Source organism: Erpetoichthys calabaricus, chromosome 14 (assembly GCF_900747795.2).
Source record: "Erpetoichthys calabaricus chromosome 14, fErpCal1.3, whole genome shotgun sequence".
Lineage (NCBI taxonomy): Eukaryota > Metazoa > Chordata > Cladistia > Polypteriformes > Polypteridae > Erpetoichthys > Erpetoichthys calabaricus.
This window is the reverse complement of record NC_041407.2, coordinates 52,635,922-52,659,448: the sequence shown is the minus strand read 5'-3', so window position 1 is coordinate 52,659,448 and position 23,527 is coordinate 52,635,922. Positions and strand designations below refer to the sequence as shown.

Sequence of the window (23,527 nt, the reverse complement as noted above, 5' to 3'; positions counted from 1 at the left end):
GGCCCACGATAGCAGCGTTCTTCTTCGCGGGTGGAGTTTTCACCTCCGCGGTTACTAGAGGGACCTTCTTAGGGTTCTCTGCCACAATGAATATAATTTTAAATGCAGATCCTCTGCCTCCAGACGGCCAGGGTATCCTGCCGACTACGCCAGTGTAGCAGATATAGCGCTTGTCCACCTCTCGAACCCTCAGGTACCACTCTGATGACCAGGTGAAAGTATAATAATAATTCTTTTTATTATAATACAGTGCACCAAGCACTCTCCTCCCCACACTCATAAACACCAATAAACCAATACAAAACTCTCTCTCCTCCTCGCCCAGACACTTAGCCCACCTTCCTCCCAGCTCAGCTCAATGTCTGGGCTTACCCATAGTCCTTTTATAGCTCCTGACCCGGAAGTGGTTCCAAACCAAACCCACAAGTCCATTTCCTTCCGGGTCAGGGCAAACAGTCCTCTTCTTCATCCTGGGAGCACGTCACTTCCTCGAGTCACGTGACTGACATGCACTCCCGGGTTATAGGGCATGCAAGAGTCCACTAGCCCCTTCACAGCGACTCCTGGCGGCCCCCAAGGTACCAGCAGGGCTGTGTATAGAAACTACAAAGTCCATGAGGCCCTGCTGGAACTCGGGGCACCAATATGCTGTCCGGAGGGCTCCTCCTAGCGGCCTGGGGGTGAGGGCCGGACTGGAAAGCCGGCAATCCTCCACACTAGCAACTTCAATGCTGATTGGTAATGATTTATATAAAGAGATACTGAGTTATTAATACAGGAAGCCCCCAGACTATAAATGTTGTCAGAGATGGAACTTTGCATGTAAGTGGAAACATGCGCTGAAAGTGTCCATTAATATAAATACCAGCAAAAATGTATAATGCTTTATTACTTATTTCACAGAATGTTTCCAATTTATAAATAAAATGACAGTGACATTATATTACTATCATTTAAATCACAAAACACATAATTTAAACGAAAATGAATTATGGGTATGTTCAGTATATTATGTTGACTATATGCTTGATTATCCTACAGTTTACCATAATGACCAAGTACTGCATAGAAATGGAAAAGGTAATATGACGTCAAGAAAACCCAGTACTTACTGTTGATTGATCCCTCAGCAGAGACGGGCTATCCTTGCTGAGGGATCATGGAGTGTTACCTCCACCTCCTACAGACAAATACTTCCTGAGATGGTACGGCTTGGATGTGTAGTTAGGACTCAGACAGCAGATTCTGCCTCTACTCAGCTAAACAGCTTGTGAAAGGCTTATTGCAAGGCAACTATTTACATTCGTTGAAATGTGCTGTCATTGCTGAGAGATCATGGGGTGTCACCTCTCCCTCCTACTGGCAAATACTTTCTAAGGCAGCATGCCTGTGATGTGGTTTTAGGAAAATCGGGATCACATGCAGTAGGTTCCAGCTAAACAACCAGCTACTGATCATTCTGCTTATAAATTACTGAACTTACCACAAATCCTGCTGGTTACTTTTCAGTGACATGTGTGCACTAGACTACAAGTATAAGTACAGTCCTGTTCATAACCATTAATGATGACTGACATGTACTCATCCATGTTAAACCTATTTTACTTCTTTTGAAATAAAGAAAACATAAGTCGCTAATTGAAAATTAATTGAAATTTACTTGAAAAGAAAAAGTTGGGAATTTTATGTGCTTACTTGTGACTGCAGAACTGCTGTAAATTGAGATCACCATAATCCATGTATGTAAAGGGTAAAATGTTAAAAATGCATAGCCTGTAGTCCTTTTGAATGTAGAGGTAATCTGGGCCCCTCAACAGTTCTGCTAAGCGTATTGCACATTTCCACTAATATTTTTTTCAAAGGAACAAACGTGTGCTGCTCAGAGGTCTAGATTGTGAGGTAAGGAAGCAATAATTTAGTTCCAGTTCCAGTACTTCAACACTTGAAATTTCTGAGGCCCCTGCATGCCTGTCACTTATTCATATGGTACCTTTGGTGGAGCAGGTAAAAACTGCCAGATGTGCATATAATTCCTCACTGTGCTTTCTCCAAAATAGCTTTAAAAGGGTCATTGGGTGATGAAGGTAACTCCTGACAGAAATCATGTTATACTGTTGTGGGGGGCATGGGAGCGCTTTCAGCTTGTTTGGTAATTGTGTGCTTTTTCAAACATGTCATGTTTACAATTTGTATTTGCACAAGCATGTACACTTCTAGTGGGTTCTATTGCTTATTTTCAAAATGTCAAATACTGATAACTGATTCTTTAAGAACTGATTGACACTTTGCAAAGATTTAGGTGGGTAGAAGTGATTTAATTGTCTTCTAATGACATTGCCCCATATAATCTGCCTATCGTTTTTCTGGCTATCAGCAACCTCCTTTTTTTTGTTTCGTTCCTTCAAAGCTGCAATCTTTGTTACTTACCTGACAGTCCCCCAGTGAACCTTTGCTTCTTAGCTTAACTCTCAACACCTCCTTGTGGCATCTTATTCTTCAGTAAAAAAATTAAAATCTATCAATTTTTTAAATAAACATTTTGCCATACAGAGTCATGCAGAGCTAGAGCCTATCCCAGTAGCTTTATACACAAAGCAGGAGTTAAACTGGAATATTGTGCCAGTTCAGCAGGGAAGATGCTCATACATAACAACAACAACATTTATTTATATAGCACATTTTCATACAAATGATATAGCTCAAAGTGTTTTACATGATGAAGAAAGAGAAAAAAGGCAAAATAAATAAGAAAATAAAATTAGGGAACATTAATTAACATAGAATAAAAGTAAGGTCCGATAGCCAGGGAGGACAGAAAAAAAAAAAAAAAAAAACTCCAGACGGCTGGAGAAAAATAAATAATCTGCAGGGCTTTCTAGACCACGAGACCACCCAGCCCCCTCTAGGCATTCTACCTAAATGACTTCACACTCAGTCCTCATTGTATTCAGGGTTCACATGGAAGAACTTGATGACGACGGTCATGTGGACATCTGGCCATATACACACATTAACACTCACTCATAGTTAATTACTTTATTGCTGTATATCATAAAAACAGAATTCTTTTTCACACTTCTCATTATTTAAACAAAAATATAATACGTTGTACAAGGTGTACTTTCACAACATACTTTGCAACAATTAAAAGGAATGGCTCAGCACAGTAATGAATAAAATCTATAGTATTCAGCAGTTTATTAGTTCTGACTTCATTGTTATTGCCAGTAAGGTCCAGGATCTGAGCATATGCTTACAGGTAAGCTTGGTTATGAAATCTTATCCAATCAGCAAGTTCAAAAACAGCTAGCTGTTCTTGGCATCGATCATTACTACATTATTTCTAACAAATTTATACTCCAATTCTTTACTGAAGCTACCACATCAACATGACTGATAAAGCAAAGTAAGCTTACACTGCCTCTACAATAAATAACTACTGCCCAGTCAGTGCTTGGTGCAAATCTGATCTGATCCAGATAGATGTTTGGGAAATCGAAGAAATATACAACTTCATGGAGTTCACACTGTTGTATGTATCCTTCTTCCCCAATGTCTGCAATGATCCTATTATTGGTTGACATTCTAGGTCAGGCTAGGTGAGGTGTAGGGTCTTATAGTTATATTGAAGCATGTGAAGTCTGGGCAAGTTTAGGTTCATTGGTTAAGCTAAAACATATATGTCATAATGATGTGGGAGGTAACCATACTACAAATAAAAACACCATACATACTCAGGAAGAATGTATATACTCCAAACTGACAACTGTTAGGAATATGAACCAAGCAGCTGGAGGCAGCTAACCACTACACAGCCAGGATAACTTAATAAAGCTGTTTTTCATTTTTAAACAGAAAGTTTAATGATAAAAACACATTTAGAAAAAACACAAGCTTATCCCATAAATGTGTTTTCTGATCTCACAGAGACAGCTATTTTTGCTGGGTGTCAAAGCATTTGATTTAATTTATACAATGAATTCCCAAAACATACTTTTTATAAAAAGTGTCTTTAAGTTATTGATTACCAATTTCAAAGCCCATAAGAAAGTCTGCACATAATTTCAATGATCAAATTCTAATGATTGAATTTGCAGAACAGCATGGTGACCAAAAGTGCACATACAGTATTCAAACTCTTGGAAGACAAGACAGGGTCCACTAACAGGAAACCACAAGTAGTGGAGGATCACAGACTCAGGCTGGCTGAAGTATGTGATGTAGCAAGATGCTATGCACTGTTTGATATCTCTCAGTGTTACAACATGATGTGTCAAGTTAACCATGGCTTTTCAGTTTAGCATTATTTGCTGATCCCCTGGACCCCCTGTTATCAATTCATTGATTTTTATTATATAGCATCTTTCATACCTGGCACAACCATGAATTTTCAGTGACCTGGATGGCACTCCACCTATTGTTATTTTATAGGAACGTACTGTATATAGATAAAAAAGTATCTTTCACACTTCAAGATCCTAAGGCTTACTAATATCAATTCATATGGCACAGACTTAAAAGGGAATGTGCATTTGTCATCTTTACCTTCATCCCCACTTAGTGAAGTACAGGAAACTAAAATACGTGTAATTTTAGATTTCAAGTTTGTTATGGATTACAGTTATTTTTTATCTAGTGGTATAATATCTAGTCATGAGAGGACTGGAAAATGTGTATGTTTTTGATGAGTTACTTTGGAGCTCATATGCATGAGTAACTAAGAAATTTAAACTGAAGATCACACTGTATGGCCCAAATATTCACTTCTTTTTCATGATTTGGAGTCAGGGCCATAGCAAATGAGGGTGTGAGGCCTCCTGAAGGATACACAAGACAGGCCAGGCCTCAGCCTACCTAGAATAGACCTTATCCCAAATTAGCTGAAACCCCAAATACATTGGTCTTCTTCAACCTAAAAGGGGTTAGATCTTCAAAAATGGTTTAATGGTTCCAAAATCTCAAGATGCCTTTCAAGGTTAAGGAACAAACATAGAAAAACCTTTAACTTGAGAAAAGAGTCTTCAAAATCCATCCATCCATTTTCCAACCCGCTGAATCCAAACACAGGGTCACGGGGGTCTGCTGGAGCCAATCCCAGCCAACACAGGGCACAAGGCAGGAACCAATCCCAGGCAGGGTGCCAACCCACCGAGTCTTCAAAATAATCTTTCTAAATCTAAATGTTTATTCAATACAAGAAAATAAATCAAAAATGCTCAAAGAGCAAAAAGGTAAAAGGAAATACCTAAAAAATCCTCATGCACTACATCAAATAAAAATCTAAGAAACAGAGCAAAAAGTAAGCAAATCCAGTAAATCCTCAAGAAAACTATACTATACACCCAGGGACTACAGTGAACTTAAATATGTCGCTCCTGGGTGTCCTTTTCCTTGGCTTAAATAGCCAGAGGGGAGTTCTCAGCGGTGGTGGTGTCAGAGTGGCCTCGCCTCTTGGGGTACCACCCACAGAGCACAAATGACAAGAGAACATCCTATAAGAAACACATTAAGAAACTTAATATTCATCAATTATATAATTAAAGAAAGTAGAATTAAAGAAATATATTATTTTACGCACAAGAAACCAAAAAAGAAATAATGAAACATGGATACTTAAAAAACAACAAAAACATTAAATATGCCAAAAATACACTTAAGCCAGAGTAATAATGCCGGCTGAACAATATCAATCAGCATTTTAAAATAGTAAGAAAACTAATGTCAAAATAAGGAAAAGGAAAAGGTTGCAGGAGGCTATATATTGTCTTGTTTTCTTTGAAGGTTTATTTAGATTGGGTAGATTCTTATTTGACATTTTGGTATAGTTCTGTGGCATACTGGATTCCACAAAACACTGGAGATATATAAGCTGCTCTTGTAGCTTAGCCATGTAGGGAAAAAAAAAAAATTGTTTAGCTTAGTGGTAGTGAGCTCCAGAGTCTGCTGACACAGTATAATAGTGTTTGGTGACTGCTTTTATTTCCTGAAAAGCCTGGTTTAATTTCCATGCCAGATATAACATATGGGAAAAATTTTGATTTTTTTTACTCTCTGCAGGCGGGAAGTGTCTGTCTTTTTTTTTTTTTTCTTTTTTTGGATTTGCATTGTTTTTGTAGATAATTTTGTATTTTAGTAGTGGAACCTTTGCACCCTTTGCTGCACTTATATTAACAGTATTTAATAACAAGTTAGAAAATGTAAACATAGCTTAACATTCAGCTGTGTTCAGAAATCAAGTTAACTGATGTGAAAGTTTAAGCTTTCCACATTTTTAGTTGGTTCAACTAAGAGTAAGTCAACAAATTTTTGTTTGAGTATTTTTGATTCATTTTCAAAAATAACAGCAAAAGTAGAATGTAATTACATGTGTTAGAAGAGTAGAAGAGTACATGCTTTTAAAAGCACTTTACAAAATTATGTAGTTAATGATGTAGCATAAATAGGCTTGTGATGGCTCAATAGCTTTCATACACAATAGGCTCTAATTCAAGTGATATAAAAAATGGAATCAATTCATGTATGTTAGTGGTGGGTGGTTTGTGACTAAAAATCACTTTCAATATTACCCTATTAAAGAAGAAAAGCAACTGAAATAAGTTCTCCAACTAGCTATAAAAATTATTTAAAACACAGCAATGTTTTAAAATTTTATAAATGAAACTGGTTTATTGTATAATGTGAATACTAAATTTGACAATTATCTTAAAGATTTTATTTCCAGTCTAAAGATACACAGAAGCAAAAGTGGCTCTTTCGGCATGGATGAACTGTAACTTAGACTCTGTCTGTTGTACATTATACCACTAAGTAACTCAGCATGGTTAACTTTAATCTTGCCTTGTTCTTGACACTGGTGGCACAGTTAGCATCATTGATCACTGTAAAAATTGCATAACATGTTGTATTCCGTGTTGCATGCCCCATCTTCTGCTTACATATCAACTGCAGCTCCATTTTAAAGCCATGGTAAGCCATGGGAGCTGTACCTTTCTTGTATAATTATTTAGTTGCAGGTTGACAACATTATTTTTTACAGTAATAATCTGCATATAATATTAGTTTAGTCTTATATGCTTACACATCTGCTTAAATCTTCCATTCATTTTCAGAAGTATCCTTTTTTTTGTACTTTTATTATTAACATACCCAAAGAAGCAGGAGCAGCATGCTGCTCTATGAGCTGCTTGCATGTGCACACCTTTTCCCTGACCCTTGAACTGGAGATCTGAGCAGCTATGAGACGACTTAAAGGTGAAAATGTACAAAATATACAAGTTACTCTGTCACCATTGCCAAGGCGAAATTGAAACAGTAAACAAATTTTAAGTTGCACAGAATCTGTCTCTGTTTTAAGACAGGCAAGTTTGCAGATTCACCAATACTTGTTAGTGGCAGATTTAGAAATTTCAAACCTTTGTGCAGGTCTGAAATACTGTATCTCAACAAAAATTGAACTCTCTTCACAAATTTCCTTGAAGTGTCTCCAATTTCAACAAAATCAGTTCATGGGAGCTGAGTTGTTTCATGTGGACAGATATGGCTATCGCAATATGTGATTCCTGTAATATATGTAAATGCACTTAAAAAAAGGATCAAAGGTTTTCAACATTAATGAAGCTAAACTTTATGATACACTGTTTTTTTTGTACTTTATATTGAACTCACATTTTTTCATTTTCGTAGAGCAATGTGTGCTTGATGAATGTCTATTATAAAAAAAAATCTTGAATCTTGGAAGGAGACGAGACGTGATTTTCTCGGAGACACACTTACACGTCCCGCAAGACGAGACTTTGTGCCAAGTGATTTAACCACGCCTGAGGCTGGAAAGAAAAAACAAAGAGTAGATGACAAAGTAGAACGTCGTAAAGAATTCAAAAACGTTGGCGCGGTACACATGCAGAGCAGGTTAGAGATAATGGAAGGACAAAAATTCGAAAGTCTCAAAAAAAGGACGGTAAAGATCACATTAGCTCAAACAAACGGAAATTATTACTCGGTGAAATAATGGAACAGCAAAAAGAGATCAAATATATTGTTTCAGATTTAAACTTTAAGTCGGAGACTTGTAGATCGTCTAATTCGTGTTGCCAGCGAGAATTAAAAGATTCCAAAAAAGTTGGTGCGGTATGAAGTCCCGTGAGACGGAGACTTTTAATATGAGATCCTTTCAAGTCATACCACACTTACAACCTTTGAAAGCAAGTCCCGCGAGACGGTGACTTTTGCCATTAGATTCTTTAAGTCACGCCCTACTTACAACCATTTTCAAACAAGACCACAGTCATCTAACCTCAGTCGTGTGAATGCTTTTGTCAGACACAGTTCCTGTGCTCTCAGCTCTTAGTCAAAAAAGTTGTTTTATTTATTAGAGAGAAAGGAACGATATTCACTCATAGGCAGTTATATATTGCGTTGACACAATGTAAGTCCAATTGAATAAAAGTTAATTCCAAATATTGTTTTTACTAAAGTTTTAAAGTAATAGTGAAAATAATGCATATGTAACAATTCCCATGAAAATAACAATCTCTTTAAATTGTATATCCGGTTAACAAAACCTGGTGGTGGGTGAGTGAAGAGAGCAGGGAGCGGAGCCCCCTAGTATTTTATATTATAAAAAAAATAATTCATGAATAAAAGGGATCAATACATTTTTTTGTTTCAAGTAGTATTGCCTTAGGTACTCCGCTTTGACACCGGCCCTGACTACAATTGATCTGTGGTTCTGGCATGATCATTGTTGGGTACCATTTGAACACATTAAAACCAGATGTAAATACACCTGACCACTCACACCACATTCATGTGTGGCGGGGAAAGAGATACTGTATTTAACATTAAGTGTAAATACAAATTCCAGTTTTATCTGCATGCAACATAAAACATGGACGGTAACATCAAATCTCTATTCAGACATAATGTGGACACTGGAAACAGATTTTAATATCAGATGTAATTGAGATCTAACTAAATTATATCCTAATACAAAATGCATATTAATATCAGGTGTCAGATCATAGTGCCTTCCAAAGTGAACACAATGCCAATACATTTTCAATATACAGTACTGCAGTCTAAAATGATAACATAAGAAATTCTTAATAGCCTTGTTCCTTTAGTACAGGCAGATCAAGACTAAGCACTAAAGAAAATATAATTTCTGACCAAAAATCTGTTTATTTGTGATACTTGGGAAAGAAGTGAGAGACTCAGTTTCGATTAAGTAAATCACAAATAAAAATGGGCAGTTTCTGTAGTAAAAAGTAAAAGAACCCAGTACTCAATTACACTACTTATTTATCTGTTCAAGTGAATTTAAACTCACCCAATAGTGCAAATTTATATTTTTAATAAAATATTATCACAGGCACCTACTATCTGATATCAAGGGATTCTATTTAATCATTTCAGTTTAAATTAAATCATGTATCGCCGCTTACAAAGTTCTTAGGACAAGAAATGTATGAATACAATACTAATGCAGATAATGTGAACTAATAATTATGATTCACATACTGTGTCTGCTGTCAACTGGATCACTTTAAGTCTAGATGGGAATAGAAACCAGACATCAAATGTATTGCTCAGAAAGGGTAGTCTAAAGACAGAAATCTTTTGACAATGATGAAGCACATCACACCAGGGAATAATAATCGTTAGTATCATGCTGATGATACGTTTCGACACTCTCTTTGGTCACTTCATTGTGGATGAAAGCAGTAACGGACACCCAGAAATGGATGAGTGCTAGTTAGTTGGTTCACTTATATTCCTGGCTGTCTGAATGTCTAGAAGTATAACAATTAAGTCGTTCTCATAAAGGGAACATTCAATTTCAAACCTCCTATTGTGTATTCAGTAGTAACATTTTTACTTCCAATGTGTAACACTTTACATTAAATTTCATTTGCCACAAATTTGCCCAAGTTGGAATTCTATCCAGGTCCATCTGTAATTATTCATCTGATTCTAAATTATCTTCCATTTCAGACAGTTTTGTATCATCTGAAGACTTAACCAGCTTGTTATTTATATTCTTATCAAGATCATTTATGTATATTTAAAAGAGCAGCTCTGGTTCATCTGGAACATCCCTTTAAGGCCAATTTGCACTTATCTATACAATGAACCTTGAACTCCCACTTTTTTAGTTTGATCACAAGCCTCTTATGTGAGACCTTATTAAAGCCCTTCAAAAAGTAAGATAAATTGTATCTTATGTGCCTCTGTAATCATATGTTTGTGTTGCTTCCTAATAAAATTCCACCATATTTGTGAAATATGATCTTACCTATCTAAACCTATATGGAATGCTCACTAACACACCTGTTCTTGCTATATGTTGCTTCTTTCTTTCCTTAATAATTGCTCCCATTAATTTGCCTGTGATGCTTATTTAGCTAACCAGCGTATACTTACCTGGATCAGCTGGATCACCTTTTTATATAATAGGATGACAATTACTAACTTTGTGTCTGTCACTGAATTTCAACTGCATTCAGTGATTATTAAAGAATACAATTCAAGCATGTATATTCTGCATGTACTCAATAACTTCCTTAAGCACTTGAAGACAAATATTATGTGCTGTCTGTGATTTGTTTGATTTCAGTTTTTTTAAACTCATCAGCGCTTCTCCCTCTACAATTTCCAGATCACCAAGTACCTTCTTAGTAGGCACAGTAACTGCAGGGAGGTCATCAACTTATTTACATATAAAATCTTTTCAAAAATAGGAATTTAGAGCAATCTCACCATCTGAACTTTCATTTAGTTTGCCCTTATTGCTCCTAACACACTTCATATCCTACTCGACTATTCGTTTACTACTAAAATACTGAAAAAAAATCTCTTTGGATAATCTTCTGCATTTTCTGCTATATTTCTCTTCAAATGCCTTTTAATTTTCCTAACATACACTTTAAAAATGGCTTTCAAAAGCCCTACATGTCAACCTGGGATACTAGATTTGTCTCACATGCATTGCACAGCTGTTTTCTTTATTTAGAGCTACTTTTTAACCATTAAGGAGTTTCTTTAAATTCTTACCGCTTCTAAACTTTGGGAACTTGCTCTACATTACATGTAAAATACTTTTATACCTGCGTCATCGCTCCTCAACTACTGCCACACTTAAGGTACCAGTTTAAATTTTTCTTTACTTTGACACATCAGATCAATATTTAAATATCCAAAATTAATTAAAACAGTGCCAGATTTTGATTAAGTGCTATATCATAAAACTGTAAATGTCATATATTGTGATCTCTATATCCTAATGACTTGCTCACTTCCACCCCTGAATTCTGTCCAGATTATTTCAGAATAATAACTGTAGACATGCTTCTTCTCTTCTTTGTGTTCTGACATAGAATTATAAAATGTCACTGTTGTTTGTGCTCTGATATTTCCCCATTATCTCATCTTATATTTGTGTAATAGATATTCTCCATTGCTATGTCGTCTCACTTTGAAGTTGCTTTTTAATAATTATTAAAGACGTATAGAAGCCCTCTCCCTAATGTTTTGTAGTCAAATCCAAATAGCCTCACTAAGATGTGTCCCATCGCCTAATTAAAGGAGATATGATTTCCAATTTCTCTTTAATGTTAACAATTAATCCACCACATTTTCAATTTTATCTGTCTTTCTTAAATAATGTGCAATAACCATCCATGTTATATTTCTATAATTATGTGCAGCTACATACCATAAAACTAATTTGTTTCATTTCTGATACTTCGTGCATTAAGGTAAGCAATTTCTAATGTTGTGCCTATTTTATTTTGGCTTTTAAACTTTGGGCTAATAATTAATGTCAAGTTCAGCTTGTATATTTGTATAAATACTATTGTGCACTTCAAGATTATCTTGTATATCTTCATTAAAACATCCCTCTATTCACTTATGTGAAATCATAAGCTACATTCTCTATTTTAAACAATTCTGAACTAACTTACTTATGTTGTTGTTAGATGCCATTGAGTTGATTCTGACACAAAACAACCCTACATACAACAGAATGAAAAACTGCCCAAACCTGCACCTTCCTCACAATTTTTGACAGTTTTCACTTCATTATTGCAACCACTATATCAATCCATTTTGTAGGGGGTCTTCCTCTCCTCTCTTGCATTGTCCTTCCAGTTTACCAAGCATTATGTCATTTTCCAGAGAGTGATCCCTACTGACAACACGTTCAAAGTTAATGAGAAGAGAGAGTTTCGCCATCCATGCCACTAAGTAGCATTCCAGTTGTACTTACTTCAAAGCAGACCTATTTGTTCTCCTGGCGGCCCATGGTATGTTCAATATTCTTCATCTGCACCAAAACTCGAAGGTATCGATTCTTTGACGGTCTTCCTTATTCACTGTCCAGCTTTCGCAATCACACGAAGTGATTGAAACCACCATGGCTTGGATCAGACGCACATTAGTCCCAAAGGGGGTATCTTTGCTTTTAAACATTTTGGAGAGGCTTTTTATTGCAGATTTTCCCAACCTACTCGTATGCCTCCCCAATATCTGGTACCCAAATGGTTTAGGTATAACTCCCTATGAAGAGTCAGGTCCCTTCTGTTCCAGAAAAAAAAACTGCCACATAAAACTTCACCTCTCTATACTTCACCAAGATTAATTGGATTGGCACACAGAACAGACAGAATTTCAGAGAAGACCACACTGTCAGTAATGTTCCTCAGAACATTGTAACTTGTGGTGCAACCTTAGTGGTCTCCCCAGATCCTGTAAGGTCTACAATATCCTCACACTTGTGATATTTGAATTCAAAGCAAAATTTATACCAGTCTTAACAGAAAAAAATGAAAGAATTTGTTGGTTGAACTTTAAGTCAAATTTTAGGGTACTTCTGATGTAATTTAGGAGGTAAAATTATGGAAATCAATCTACTTTTTGATTTTATGATCCAGTGCAAATGTAACTTTTACCTTTAATATTTTAATGGAGTGCATATTTATTTACATGCACATAATAAAAAGTGTTTTTCTGCTCTGCAGATAATTTAAGCTACAGAACTTAAACATATAATTTTCCATTCTTTTTCTTTGTCTTAGGTGTGCCACCCCAACTACCAATGGAAATCAAAGGAGAACCAGGCCCACAGGGAAAGCCTGGACCAAGAGGCCCTTCAGGACCAACAGGAATGCCAGGAAAACCAGGAGTTGGAAAACCAGGTCCTCCAGGACAACAGGGTCCTCAAGGACCACCGGGATTTTCTGGAATTGGAAAACCTGGACTTCCTGGGCTCCCTGGAAAAGTGGGGGTAAAGGGCCTTCCTGGAACAACAGGAGAAATAGGTGCTAGAGGTGAACCAGGGCCCAGAGGTCAACCAGGACCACAAGGACTTCCAGGACCATCTGGTTTATCCATGAATGGAAAACCTGGCCTTCCAGGAGTTAAAGGCTCCCCAGGAATTAGAGGAGAGCCAGGACAAAAAGGACAACAAGGTCTCCCTGGAGAACATGGGATAAAAGGTGAGAATGGAAATGGGAAGCCAGGTTTACCGGGGTTGAGAGGTCCAGAAGGCCATGCTGGTTCACCAGGACCTCCAGGAGTACCAGGACTAGGAAAACCTGGACTAGATGGAATTCCAGGGGCAGTTGGACCAAAAGGAGAAAAAGGCTCACCTGGAGAACCTGGGTTAATAGGAGAAACTGGGCCTCAAGGACCACAGGGGCTTCATGGGTTAGATGGTGTTGGAAAACCTGGTTTAGATGGTCTTCCTGGAATACCTGGTTCACAGGGGTCTAAAGGAGAACCAGGGATCAAAGGTCCCCCAGGTTTTCCAGGTGCTCCTGGCTATGGCAAACCAGGACTTAATGGCTTTAAAGGTGACAGAGGGTCTTCTGGACTGCCAGGACTCCCAGGAGATAAGGGTGAACCAGGCATAGATGGACAGCCTGGAGAGACAGGTCAAGTGGGTGAACAAGGTCTACCAGGAATTCCAGGCCCCATGGGTCTCCCAGGAAAGCATGGGTTACCTGGTCAGAAAGGAGAGGAAGGGCCAAGTGGGTCATCAGGGTCACCAGGGATTCGTGGAGATCAAGGCCCCAGTGGACTTCCAGGAAAGCCAGGGCTTATAGGAGAACGAGGTCTGCCAGGACCTCAAGGTCCAAGTGGACAAATTGGGCCAAAAGGAGAACATGGTCATATAGGTTTACCAGGGTCTCCTGGATTATCTGGTGCACCTGGGACCAAAGGAGAACCTGGACTAGTTGGTTCCCCAGGACCCCGTGGCCTTTCAGGGATCCCCGGTCTTCAAGGTTCTTCAGGGCCAATAGGCCCTCAGGGAATACCAGGAATAAAGGGTGAACATGGCCTTCCTGGACTTCCAGGAGAGGGTAAAGTTGGGGAACCTGGAGCTCCAGGACCAATGGGACCTCCTGGGAAACCAGGCATATCAGGTGTGAATGGCCCACCTGGACCACCAGGCCCTCCAGGCCCTCCTGGACCACCAGGAGTCTTTATTAATGGAGAAGAAAATGGAGTAGCAGGGCTTCACCTACCGGGAACTGTAGAAGGGGCTACTGTGACAGGAAATGGAAAGCCAGGAAAGCCATCATTTGGTCTAGGTGAGCTCTCTGCTCAGGTGCTGCCAGCCTTCACTGCCATTTTATCAACTCCTTTCCCACCTTCAGGAATGCCCATAAAATTTGATAGGACTTTGTACAATGGTCATAATGCATATAACCCTTCTACAGGTGTATTCACTAGCCCTATTACTGGAGTCTACTACTTCTCTTACCACGTCCATGTAAAGGGAACAAATGTCTGGGTAGCTCTCTACAAAAACAATGTTCCAGCCACTTATACCTATGATGAATACAAAAAAGGCTACATGGACCAGGCTTCCGGAAGTGCTGTTCTCGAGTTAAAAGAGAATGATCAGGTGTGGGTACAGATGCCTTCGGATCAAGCCAATGGCTTGTACTCTACAGAGTACATTCACTCATCGTTTTCAGGGTTTCTCCTGTGTCCAACATAACAGTTTACTGACCAGGCATGAAGTTCAAGCCATATATAGAGAATAACAGAAAAAAATACGGCAAAACTATGTGAAAAGAAAGGTGTGAGTAGTAAAGGAAGCCCATACTTCTTTCTAATGGCAGACACTGCCATTTTGTGGCTGGTATTTTGTCTTTATTTTTGTATTTTTATTATTATATTTTATTTTGAGTTTGATTGTTTGTTTAGCAAGTACATTTTTGTTTGTATTTTTTACTTTTTAATGTATTTTTTACAACCAAACTAAACATCAATATCTATGTGACCAATATTACTATTACCATGGTGACTGCATAGTATTATTACAGATTCAGTTACAGTGTACAAACAAGTTTCAATATACTGGAGACTGTAAGTCTATACACAGTCATGTTACATCTTTGTAGTGTGGTTTCATCATAACGGTTACTTCAGCATAACATTCTTTTCAAATGTATAATTTCTTAATTTTGTAATTCATTATACAGTAATACTATAAAAATTCAAGAATTTTCAGTTGAATGGTTGCAAAATGCAATGGCTACATTAATGAATGGTTGGTATAGACTGAAATTATTATTTATCTTGCTAAAAGGGATGCAGCAAGATGTGAAAATAAGGATTTTATTTATGAGAGGAGAAATTAAAATCACTATCAACATAAAGTTGTACTGAGAAAGAGCAAATGGGGCGTTTTTAGGAAAACTATCTGTTAAACGATATTGCTGTGGCTGTAAACAGAACACATTTTACAGAGTAAATGCATATTTTATTCTGACTTAATTTAAATAAAATAAATACCATATGGCATATTTAAATCTAAAACTCTGAAGTTTGTCTGAAACAATTTCAGTAGCATCATCAAACAAGGGTTAATAAATTTAAATGGTACTAGTACAAGCAAGCATATTAATGACAGCCCATCTTGGGATGATTTCTGCCCTTGTGCCCAGCTGTCCTGAAATAGGAACCCAGCTCTAAACTAGGGTTAAACAGGCTTAAAGAATGGAATAAGGAATGGAAAAAAATAACTAATGCATTTGCATTCAGATTTTTTGCAGATCTGTGGAATTTTCACTTTGAAAGAAAGGTGATGGCTAAGTTCCTAAAATTCACCTCCTTTAGCTGTTATTTGGATTTCAGTTGCACATGTAAGACACATATTTCAAAAAATAAAATCTGCTTCAATTAGCAATATAAGGCACAGATCAAAATAACTCTGCTTAAAATAATTACTCAAGGTAAGCACACTAGGGTGAGATGAAATAAAGACTACAGTGCTGGTAACTAACATATCATACAGTGACTACAAAGCAGCTACACTTGATTAAAGCAACATACTGTGACAAAGTTCCCAATCCCACTCAATTACAGTGACATGTTAACTTATCATATGGAATTTTGAAGAAGGTTTTACTTCAAAGGATTGTTATATTCTGATCATTTGATGAAAAATGAGATTTTTTTTTACATGTAACTTTGATAAAAACTTAAAAAATTAACTGTTTTAGTACTTTAATCAATAGGCAGTACTTTATTTCCTGTGTTCTTGTTTTTAAAACAGGACCATTTACTCACTTAGACAATCTTATTTATGATGTATGTGCCAATGGCTGAATCATGAGTCTTTGTGCATTTAATACAACAGAAATATGTTACACCCTATAATCTGGTAGTTTCTGTATTCCACAATAGCATGTTAAAACATGTGTTTCCCTTTTTCATTTCTCATAAAAGTATGGCAGAGAATGACAATACTTTTACGATTTCACATTTAATCTTAAAAAAAAAAATGCAACATATTTTCTGATATTCAATCTTCTCTGCCAAATTTCCTTCATGAAATGTAACCACACCTTATTTCCAATATGATGAAACTCTTGGCTCAAAAAACAACTCTGATCTTAAGAGTCAGTGAAATCACTACAATTTATGCACACAACTATTGTCTTCTAGTAAGCCTGATTAGATAAGGAGAAAACCATGTACTCAGCTCTAATTCACTCATTCAATTCCAAACTGAGTGGGACAGTTTCTCTAAATATGAATTTACTCCCTTTCATTCTGCATAATAAGACAAGTAAAAATAAACATTTTGCTTCCCTGAAGTCAGTACGTAATGATTTTTCTGATGTTTATATTGTCTTTTAACTTTTTTTGCATTAATAACAATCTCATGGAAAAAAGGTTTACCTGTGGGTCACCACTTAAATAATGAATTAAGAGTTACTGGGACTGATATGGTACAAAATATATGCCAAACATGTTCTGAGAAATGTTGTTAAACTTTCATGTAAGCACCCAGTGCATCAAAATTCAAACTTGCATATTTGTTATTCTGATTAAAGCCAACCTTAAAAGAACATAAACATGAAAATGCCTGGATAATGATTCCATATGTCTTTTGGTTGTCAACACAGCTGAAGCTGTGTATCACTACTGACACCTGACAGGAAACTTTATGTTTTACCACACCTGTATAATAATTCATTACATGTGTCTGGGAAGAGATCATCTATCACTGTATGCAGTGCACTATAGACAGTGAAAAAGGATGTGCAAAAGTAAGATTTAAATGTAGTTGATCCCATCATATCTGAATCAGTAGATTTTGTTTAGTGGTAATACACGAACATGCTCTACTGCTACAGTGGCTAGCAGCAGATATTTCAGCATCTTTTTTAGCCAAAACACAGTCCAATATTGGTCTAACCAAAATGGAAAATAGCTCAGTATAAAGTGAATTGCAAATGAGTAATTGTCTCCAGCATCAGAGAAGTTTCTGCTTCTCTTTATAAGCATTCCAAAGGCAAATTAAATCTTTTTGAACTGAAAGCTAAAGTTTACACGAGAAGAAACTCTCAGAAACCACAAAAGCAGATTATAGTGGGCGTAAATGTTGGATTGGCATGGCATCAGTTACAAGTCCAGTATACTAACAATTCACAAGGATATGGACTTTGTGGAGACCATCATGATTATTTTTCACCTGTGCTTTGTGGCTTAATCTAGGTTATACCATGAATAACCAATGAAGACACCATGGGTCTGGTCTTGTCTTTTTTGATACAAGACTCTTGTTCAATTGAAGAGACAATATAAGCAAGTGCTATTTTTCTTGGGATGCTGCAAATAAAATTTGCATTAAAACCATGTGTGCGTTAAAAACCTATTGACTGCTTTTACAATGTCATTTAAGAATATAATTTCTAGAGTTCTGAGCTCATTTTCATTTTGCCTGAGCTTTCACTTAAAAATAAATCACTACACGTAACACATAACTGATCATTTGTTATTTAATGAATCTCAGTGTTCTGCAATGATATATTTTATTTCTTTTTTTCTGCTACAATTACACAGTTCAATTGCTTCTAATGTTTTGTTTTTATATTGTTACCCTTGACTGTGATAACATTTTAAAAGTATTTATTTTTACACATAACTAAATGGCAACTCACCCTTTCTCACTACTAAGAAAGAAATGTTTGCCATTTATTGACTTAAAAATACACGATATAAGCAGTAGAAAATAAGTTTTAATACAAAATGAATGTCCTGTAGTATATGTGGAGGAGTCAATCTTCAAACAGTGAGTACAAAAGCATATTTTGTGTGCTGGCAATAATAAAATACTACTTGGCAAGTGTTCCTAGCGATACAGCATGGGTGTCTCTTTAATCTAAACAGTCTAATGATCTACTGGACAACAAAATCTCAAAAATTAAGGAAAAACAACAAATGGCCGTCTCTGATAAAAGAATGGAAAAGCTTCTTCACATATGATGCTTTTTATAACTTCCAATTTCTTTCTAGAAAAGAAAACAATTTTAGAATTACTAAATATTCAGCTTGATCTGTCTGTTAAGCTTTTGTAGAGTATAGATTAATTAAATTTTCCATACAATGCTCTTGGAAACTGTAAAACACACCCATTCATGATATCTAAGGTTTTGGCAAGTTTTTCCTTCTCATTCTTCTTTAGTTTTAATATTGAATAGATACACAATTTACATTTAACCATTTACTTGGATTGCAAAATATCATAATGATATCATGCATGGAAGTATAATGGTTTGCTTTGCTGCAATTATTACATACATAGTACTTACAGAATTAAAGACTACTTTAAAAGCAACATCTGAAAAATGTGCCTTATTAATTTTTTTTAATGGGGAAACACTAAATGTGTAATAGATTTATAGTTGCACAGGGAAAGACTTCTGAGGGGAATTCAATTCACAGGTCAACTAAATTTGTCAGAAGTTTGTCCACAGATTCATGGTAAAATTTGTGTAACAAAGAAGAACTCAAGTTTTTGCTAGGTTGCTGGATCATTTAATTTTATGTATTTTCTTTAAAGTTTATGAAAATAACAGGATTTTGTAAATATTTACGACATGCACTCTCTGTAATAGGAATTGGTTTGAAAATGCACTCCTTTGTTTATTTGTGATTGAAACTGTAATGTTCTGTTAAAATTAAAACAACACTTGATTGTATTGATACAATATCAATAAAAACTTTCTACTACAAAAGTGGCTTGCTGTTAATATCATTTTTAAACTGTCAAAGGAAAAACAGTAAGTAGAAAAGATTCTCTTTATCAACTTGATTTGTATAGCAGAGCTGTACTCAAGTCATTTAGAGCTGTGGTACAATAACATTTAATTATGATTTTAGGATGGTTATGGAATTGGAATTAAACATTCCAATTAATTAATTACATTTCATATAGGTGAAATGATACAATGATTTAGCTCCAAAAGACTGGATTTGATTCCAAAGCTATCACTACCTGAATTTGCACATCTCAAAGACAATGCAGGTTATGCTAATAGTTGACTGTAAACTACGGTTGCCATTTTCAGTGAATGTGGGTCCATGTGTGTATGTCTCCTGAGAAGAACAGGTGCCCCATCCATTATTGATCCTTCCTTAAACCTAATAATAAGTCCAATGTCTCATGGCTGTAAAATTGAATAAAACAGAATGGATGTATACCAGGAAAAGGGCAGCACTGTAGCCTGACTGGTCTGAATAGAAAGACCACCATAACGTCTGAACCGCTGACCATCATTTTAAATAATGATTCTAGAACATCTTCAACGTACAGGTAATCTTCCCAAGAATGACTCCGAAAAATTTTCATTTGCCTTCACATAACTCTGCTACCTAATAATTAATGAATCTAATAATTATTGGGATCTCCTCACATTGTGTTTGGTTTGAAATGGTTTTCTCCTTTTATTAATAAGAACACAAATCTCTCTATTATATAAAAAAATCCTGAGACGAGACAAGACTTTTTTCAAGAGATTTTTTCAACTCACATGAGACGAGATTTTGGCCATGAGATTTTTTCAAGTCACACCCTCCTCTCAACCATATTCAAGCATGCACACGGTCCTCTTACATCTCATTCGTGTGAATGCTTTTGACAGATATAGTTCCTGCTCTCTGAGCTCTTAAAAATTTTAACATTTTCCTCACTTTAAATTCCCAATTAAAGAAGACGTATTATGTTCAAATCTTATTGAAGAATTTCATCACAAAGGGTTTTCAACAGAAGAAATGAGTACACAGGCAATCCTAGCACCGAGAAATGATGAAGTCAAACGAATTAACGCTAAAATTGTCGATTTGTTACAAGGCAAATTGGTTAAATGCATATCAATAGACTATGCTGAAACAGTTATTAACTTATTAAAACATTAACAGTTTCCCATTAGAATAGCTTTTGCAAAGACAATTAACAAATCTCAGAGACAAACATTCAAAAAAGTTGTTTTATTTATTAGAGAGAAAGAAACAAAATTCAATCACGGGCAGTTATATATTAAGTCCAAACACAGAATCAAAATTCAATGCGAAATTGACAAAACTTTAATTCAAAAAATTGTTTTTACTGAAGTTTTACAGTAAAAGTGTAAGTTTAAAAAGTATTTGCGTGTTAATTTCAAAGCCAAACAGAACAAATTCGTATTACACAACGATTAACTCTAATGCAACATGAAAAAATTTACTTTCAAAATATTACGTTCTGCTATTTTTTTAATATGGTTAATTACTCACAGTAATGTGAAATAGTTAGTTCTATTATGCACATGTAACAATTCCCATGAAAATAACAATCTGTTTAATTTGTACATTTGCATCCCTATAAGCGAGCTTCAGAACCGCAAAGAGGCTACAGTGTAGCGCAGGCCCGGGGTTGGCAAGTGAAGCGAGCAGGGGGCAAAGCCCCCTAGTTGTCATTAAAGTAATGACAATGTGGATAGGTATAAATTAGTCATTCAAATGAAATGGTAATTATTATCCTTAATACAAAATGTTGGTCTTATAAGTAAGCTGTGAATTCACATGAGAGGTCAAATGAAAAATTCAGCTCAGCCTAATCTGGAATTTTATCAGTTACATATGATCAAGCCCATATGTGATAAAATTAACTAGTAAAGTGACTACAAAATATGATAAAGAAATAATGCTACCCACAAACATGATTACAAAGTTACTGAAAAGTTGTATATCCTAATCCTACAAAAAGAAAATGATACTGTTAGAGATAACACAGTTTTAAAAAGTGAACAAAGCAGTTAATTTTGCACAAAGGGCCATCAATCAATCCTTAAACTATAAAATTTGGTCTAGACTAACAGTGGTGCTTTGTTAGTGATCATCTCTAATTGATTATATGTATCAGAACGGAGACATATTCCTTAAAAAAAAAAAAAAAAAAAGACCCTTCACTTATTTACTGGATATGAGGGATACTACTACTACACAACTGAACTTATGAATCACCTGCCAATAAGCAAACAGAAAATGTCATACTGTCAGTTCATATAGCCATAAAAATGTCTTAATTACCAAAGCGACATAAATTCCTAGATGCATTCTGATTCCACCCTGAACAAAGTCCCACTGAAGTCCTGAGGACAAAAATACAATATTTCCATGCAAACCATGATGGATGTAGCTTTAATTGTTCCATTAACATTTACCGTATTTTTCGCACCATAAGACGCACTTTTTTTTCCCCAAAAGAAGGTTGGAAATGTCTGTGCGTCTTATGGTGCGAATATTGCATCACAGACCATGATGTGTAATACCTGACAAAAGTCGACATCCAGGGCTAGAGGGCGACAAAACTCACTGTTACGTTACAGGCATTCCCTCTGTGCTTGGAGGAATGTTAGACTCATTGACTCGGCATCTAATCCTTGCGTGTGCGTGAGTTGCGAAATCTAAACAAATATAAACAAAGGCAAGATAGCGTCTACATCTCATGAGGGAGCGAAGCGCATTATCACTGAGTTGGACTCTGGACTCGATAGATTACCAGCCGCTGGACTACTTCAGGCTGTTCTTTCCTGAAGCTGCCTTTCAGCTACTGTCAGACGAGACAAACAGGTATGCAGAGCAATTTTTTGAATCGAGGGCTGTGCTTGCACCGCATTCTCATTTTTCAAACTGGAAACCCACAACAAAACACGAGATGAAGGGCTTTGTGGCATTACAAATATAGATGGGACTAGACTGGCGATATAACTTCAGGGAGCATTGGTCCAAACGTGCTTTGTCCCCTGGTGGCTTTGGACAGGTTATGTCGCGTGATGATAGGTACGTGATGCTGCAAAGTGATTGTGAGCAACTGAGCTTAATAAATTCTGACACTAGCGATGAGGAGTTCTTGGGGTTTCCATAAAACTAGAAGAATGCTTGAACCTTAAAGTCTCTCCTTATTTGTTAATGACAGTGATGATGTTTCTTAATACCGCTGTTGAATTTACATGGTTGAAATATTATTCTGCTATATTTTATTAAACATATTAGTGCACCATTTGGTTCAGAATATTTTTTTTCTTGTTTTCCTCCTCTAAACCTAGGTGCGTCTAATGGTCAGGTGCGTCTTATGGTGCAAAAAATACGGTACTTGTTTGTTACCTTCCTGGATTGTATTACTCTTTGGAATAATGCATCCTGTCAAGGAAAAAAAGTACTTTCAATCAGTTTGCAAAAAGATTGCATTACAGTTAACATAATTACCATACTTTACAAAAAGATATATTTCATCTGCTTCAATTGTCCTTCCTTTGTTGAGAATTTAAATCTCAGGATTTAAGAAAACCTTACTAAGGTGATTTGTGTTTATTTTAAAAAAATAAACAAAGGTAAGATGACGTTAAACAATATAAGGATTTAAAATATTTTGAAAATTATTGAGATTTGATAAACTACTTTGCAAACTTCACATTTCCAAGCCAATTAAACCAGCCAATCATTTTAGAAAACATATATATACCTGTACTAACCTAAAGAAGAAGGGGACTTATCATTAATTTCTAAATTGAATTGAATATCTTTATTGCAATTGATCATGTACAACAAAATTGGATGCCAGCCTATCAGTGCATAACAGCAAGAAATTATAACACTACAAAAATATAAATATGAAGATTTAAAAGAGATTCTAAAAGCAGAAAAACAAAACAAACATCATAGTACACAACAAGGCATTTTC

At 36.1% G+C, this 23,527-nt stretch overlaps 1 protein-coding gene across 1 annotated transcript in view; it reads left to right on the top strand.

Annotated features, from left to right (window-relative positions):
• col8a2 (collagen, type VIII, alpha 2) overlaps nucleotides 1–19,541 on the top strand; it is a 251,273-nt gene extending 231,732 nt beyond the window's left edge. The window contains exon 4 of the mRNA XM_028819896.2: nucleotides 13,077–19,541. Within this exon, the coding sequence (XP_028675729.1) occupies nucleotides 13,077–15,007 (1,931 nt within the window). The 3' untranslated portion in view covers nucleotides 15,008–19,541. The remainder of the gene's footprint in view (nucleotides 1–13,076) is intronic.
• The last annotated feature ends 3,986 nt before the right edge of the window (nucleotides 19,542–23,527 follow it).